Source organism: Onychomys torridus, unplaced genomic scaffold, assembly GCF_903995425.1.
Source record: "Onychomys torridus unplaced genomic scaffold, mOncTor1.1, whole genome shotgun sequence".
Classification (NCBI taxonomy): Eukaryota; Metazoa; Chordata; class Mammalia; order Rodentia; family Cricetidae; genus Onychomys; species Onychomys torridus.
This window is the reverse complement of record NW_023413920.1, coordinates 18023-23210: the sequence shown is the minus strand read 5'-3', so window position 1 is coordinate 23210 and position 5188 is coordinate 18023. Positions and strand designations below refer to the sequence as shown.

General features: G+C 41.0%; 1 protein-coding gene across 1 annotated transcript; it reads right to left on the bottom strand.

The window, feature by feature from the left end:
* Positions 1-2902: 2902 nt before the first annotated feature.
* On the bottom strand, positions 2903-3925 carry LOC118576566 (periphilin-1-like). The gene is made up of 2 exons (XM_036176789.1): positions 3865-3925; positions 2903-3681 (listed from the first exon to the last, which is right to left on the bottom strand). The coding sequence occupies exon 2, from the start codon at positions 3614-3616 to the stop codon at positions 2903-2905; it is 714 nt and encodes a 237-aa protein (XP_036032682.1). The 5' UTR covers positions 3617-3681; positions 3865-3925.
* Between the last annotated feature and the right edge of the window lie 1263 nt (positions 3926-5188).

The following is a 5188-nucleotide window of genomic DNA, read 5'->3' as shown; positions in this document are numbered from 1 at the left end:
GTAAATTATACAGACTGAGAAAAGGTTAGACAGGACTTCCAGGAAGAAAGAGGGAAAGAGTGATGAATAAAGGTGTGTGACAGACACCAGGGGACATGGACAGGAACCAGGAGGAGAAGATGGGAGAGAGGTAAAAAGCCATGAGGAAAAGCATAGATTGATATAAATGGGTTAATTTAAATTATAGGAGCTAGTGGGACAAGCCTAAATGATAGGCTGATTTTTCATAATTAATAATATGACTCCATGTTGTTTTTCTATTGTGAGCTGGAGGCCCAAAGGAAAAAAATATTTTCCTACAAGTATGCCACAGCAGCACTTACATCTTGGTTATAAACCACAAAATACTGAGGATGGTGGCACATGTCTTTAATCCTAGCATGCACGAGGCAGAGTCAAGGGGATGGATCTCTGTGAGTTTGAGGCCAGCCTAGTCTACACAATGGTTTACAGTCTAGCTAGGTCTAGACTGTAAAACCTTAACTCAAAAAAATGAGATAATGAAATTGGGCAGTAATTAAAACTGTGATTTTAAATTTACCTATTGTCACAAATTGTGTATTTTGGCTCAATGCCATGCTGGGAAGGATGAAGAAGTGAGTGGAATGTCCTAATTGTCTATTTGCTTGTTCATTGGCTCACTTACAAGGTGAGGGGAGCTCTGTTGGATTTGCTGTCTTCTGTCACGTTTCTTTTTTATATTAATTTTTATTTACTTTTGTTTTCATTTTACATAACAACCCCTCTTCTCTATCCCTCCCCTTCCCCTCTTCCCCCAGCTTCCCCTCATCCCACCCCCTGGCAATGGGAACAGGACTTATCCTGGATACACAAACTGGCTTTATTTTTGAATGTTTTACATACCATACACAGAACCCCCTCTCATCCCTCCTCCATATCCTTCCTTACCTTCTCCCCAATCCTCCCCCCATCCCCTCCTCCAAAAGGGTTAGTCCATCCATGGGGGAACATAAATCTTGGTACATTCAGTTAAGGCAGGACCAAGCTTCCCTCCCATGCATGAAGGCTGAGCAAGTTGTCTCTCCATAGGTAATGGGATCCAGAAAGCCAGCTCATGAGCCAGTGATAGTTCCTGATCCCACTGTCAGGTTTTGCTCAAACAGACCAAACTACACAACTGTCTCCCGCATGCAGAGGGCATAGTACAGTCCCATACAGGCTCCACAGCTGTCGGTGTAAAATTAGTGAGTTTCCATGAATTTGGTTCAGTTGTCTCTGTAGATTTCCCTATCACGTCTTGAAACCACTTGCTCATATAATCCCTCTTCCCTATCTTTGACTGGCTCCTGGAGCTCAGCCTGGTGCTTGATTGTGTATCTCTGCACCTGCTTCCATCTGTTACTGGATGAAGGCTCTAAGATGACAGTTAAGGTATTCACTAATCTGATTACCAGGGTAAGCCAGGTCAGGCACCATCTCCATTATTGCTAGTAGTTTAATCTGGGGTCAACCTTGTGGATTCCTGAGAATTTCCCTAGCACTAGGTTTCTCCCTGGCCCCATAATGTCTCCGTCTATCAAGATATCTCTTTCATTGGTTTCCCACTCCGTCCCCCCCCCAGCTTGACCATGTTCTCATTTCCTGTCCCCTTCCTACGATTGGCCCCCTCACCCCCAGTTTACTCATGTAGATATCTTCTGTTTCTCCTTCCCAAGGTGATCCATGCATCCCAGTTACTGTCCTCCTTGTTTCCCAGATCATGAACTACCTTTTTAGAGCACATTCCCTATGGTACGATGTCTTATTCTGCCTAGTTTCCATAACACTTCTAAAGAAGGAGATTCTCTAAGTCTACAGAACTTAGATCATGGAAATTAACAGAGAAATCTGTCATTTTATCAAAAGCATGAGCTCTTTGTCAGGTCCCTCTTTGGTAAAGAAAAGGCTTAAAGCAAAACTCCAGGTTGTTGTATAGTCTAAATTTTTATTATCGCCACCAGAAGGGTTTCTGAGAAATTTCAAATTAAAATGCATCTTGGATCTCAGATTACCCTTCCTATCAGTCTTATCGACAATGTTGTTCAAAGAGAGCAGTGAGGAGCTTCACTTCATAGAAGAGACACATTAAGTTCAATGACTTGAGAAGAAGGTTCTGATTTAATGTATCCTTTAGAGTTGTTGGGTATTTTTTAAAAATTTGGTTTGGTTTTTTTTTTTTTTTGGTGGTTTTTTTTCGTGTGGTTTGTTTGTTTTTCGAGACAGTGTTTCTCAGTGTAGCTTTGCACCTTTCCTGGAACTCACTTGGTAGCCCAGGCTGGCCTCGAACTCACAGAGATCCTCCTGGCTCTGCCTCCCTAGTGCTGGGATTAAAGGTATGGGCCACCACCTCTGGGTTCCTTTAGAGATTTTTAAGTGCTTCTTTCCTATACTAATGAAGAATTATTTTCAAAGCAAATATTGCAAGACAGCTAAGTTCTACTTCCTTAAGACAGCATATTTTTGCATCACCAAAAGTTACAAAGTGGAAGATAATCAAGCAGCAAGGCAAACACTACTCAAAATGCTAACAATACCTATGAGATGAAACCTGGTAAGATCTCTAACTACAAATTATACCCCTGAGACCAACACACCATGTAAGACTATTGAACGTAAGTACAGAGAACTGCTCTCCAGAACTGCTTTTTCAAACATTAAAAAATTAATTGAACATTATTTTGGAGAGGAAGGAGATGTATGAAGATGGATTAGACGATTCTATAGATAGGGAAAAATTCTAATTAAGAAACTTTAGAAGCTATTGTAGGTGTTTATTTGATACTAGCAACATGGTCAGTTATAAAATAGTTCTCTTGATCACAAAATAGTAAGGATTTAAACAATCCAAAGGTAAGAAATCTAGAAGCTTTAAACATGTTTTTTGACCTGAGCCCTAATTCTTCTAAAAAGGGTCTCCAAAATCTTGAGTAGATTTGTCATACTCCATAATGAAATGCTTCAGTTCTTCAACACGTTGCTCACCTATTTCATGCAAACTCTGCTTCATTGCAAACTGTATAGATTTTTCTAAGGAAGGATCCTTTTCCACCAGCCTTTCCACCACCGTTGCAAAAGTTTCACAGACTTCTCGGTAAACCGTCTCAATCTCTGTGATTTTTGATGCAATTGCCTTTAAGCGACTGCCAAGCTGGCTCTCTTCTCTCAGTTCTATGCCTTCTGTTGCGTTTGACTTGGGTTCTTCTGTCTGGTTGATACATAATGGTGCCTTGGATCCCGTCTCAAACTCAGAAATTTCAGCCAAGTTATTTCCTTCTGACTTCTTGGGATCTTCACTATCCCACTTGCTTGCAGCCTCAGCCTGTTCCTTCTCAGTCAGCCGGCTGGGGCTTTTTAACACCTTGGATGAAGAACTTGAGGGCACAGTATCTCTTGATGTTTTCAAAAACTGGATGGCTCTCTCTTTACATCTACGCCGAGGCAGATGGAAGGAGTGCATCCTGCTTCTACTGCTGAGACTGGAGCCAAATCTGCTGTGTAGGGAGTCCTTCCCGCCCACACGAGATTCTCTCAAAAAAGGAGTGCCCCATTTATGGGGAGGATGTTGTCTTGAATAATGGGAAGAGTAGAAACGTTTCCTTCTAAAGGCATTTCTCATGGCCCTGTATTCAGCCTGTTGGCTTGTGGAATACTCATCACTTGACCATTGGTAGCCATACTGGCCTCTTTTGTAAGATGGGCCACTTCCTGGATCCTGAGAAAAACAGCTGCCTTCATCCCCTTCTTGGTCATCAACGTGACAGTAGTATCTACTGTAGCCTCCTTCATTGGGTCTGGCTAGCAGAGATGATCTCTTGTCTCCCAGAGGCAGTCTCTTTGGCACAACATTAATTAATCTATGGTTGCCATCTTGGGGATGGCTCCAAGGAGGCGCTTGTTTTCCTGGAAGTCTCTTGAATTCATACCATCCCTGCGCTTGTTTTCCTGGAAGTCGTTTGTAGTCATACCATCCCTCAGACCACATCTCTGGGGAAGCCACTGGACTTCTCCGAACAGAAATGTGTACTTCTCTTCCTGTTCACTTTCAATTTGCAACCATACTCATGGCTCAGCTCAAGAATCTGTTATTGTCTAAACATTTGACATTGGAACTCTCCAACATGTACGTTCCACTGCTGCTGCTGAAACCCCACCCACAGCTCTAATTAGACTTAGACCTACTCAACAGCAGGGAAATCATGCCTGGTACTTGAAAGCTAGGAAAATATCTGGCGCTAGTGAGGTCATGAGTCATAGAGGAGAATGCAATACTACCACTTTACTAAATCAGTACAATTCCTAAGTGAATTCCACTTACTATAAATAAGTATAGATCTCCTCCCTCACCAAAAGAGCTTCTCTTTGCAAAAGGAGAGACCATTGCAGAAAACCACAACCACTCAAATTCAGAGAACAAGTGATAGTGGGATGTCTAGCCCCAGCATACACACACACACACACACACACACACACACACACACACACACGCACACGCACACGCACACGCACACGCACACACACACACACACACATGATATATTTACCAAAACTCCTGGGCCTAAGCCTCGGGGAGCACCATTAAGAGGAGGAGTAATTATTTTAGGAACCAGAAATGAAAAGGAAGCTTCACACTTGATATTTCAACAATATGACTTCCTAAATAAGACCTGAACAAGGACAATACCAATCAATATGCTAACTTGAAAGGAGGATATCTCACAGGGTTCCACCCCTAAACAAGGAACTACAGACAGCTAAAGAATTAGTCTTCCCAAGTGATGACCCCTTTAACTGGTTAGGAATATCAAGTGGTCAGCTCTGAATTCATATACACTTACAAGCCACACAAAATACACTGGGAAGACTGTATTTATATATTTGTGTGTATGTGTGCATGTAATAATTAAGGAAAAGAGGTCATAAATTTGAGAGGCATCCAGGAGGAGAGGATGCGGAAGGGAAGGAAACAGGAAAGGAAAGGATGTGATTGTATTTTCATTTCTAAAAAATTTTAAATTAAATGAGATATAAATAAACATTTAAAATATATAATGCAAAAAATACAAGCACATATTTACTTAACATACTGAACAAATGTAAAATGAATTTTTTTAATTAATTTATATAATAACAAATAATCATAATATTCTAATAAATTTTAGTAGTGAAAAACATTAAAGTACCTTAAATT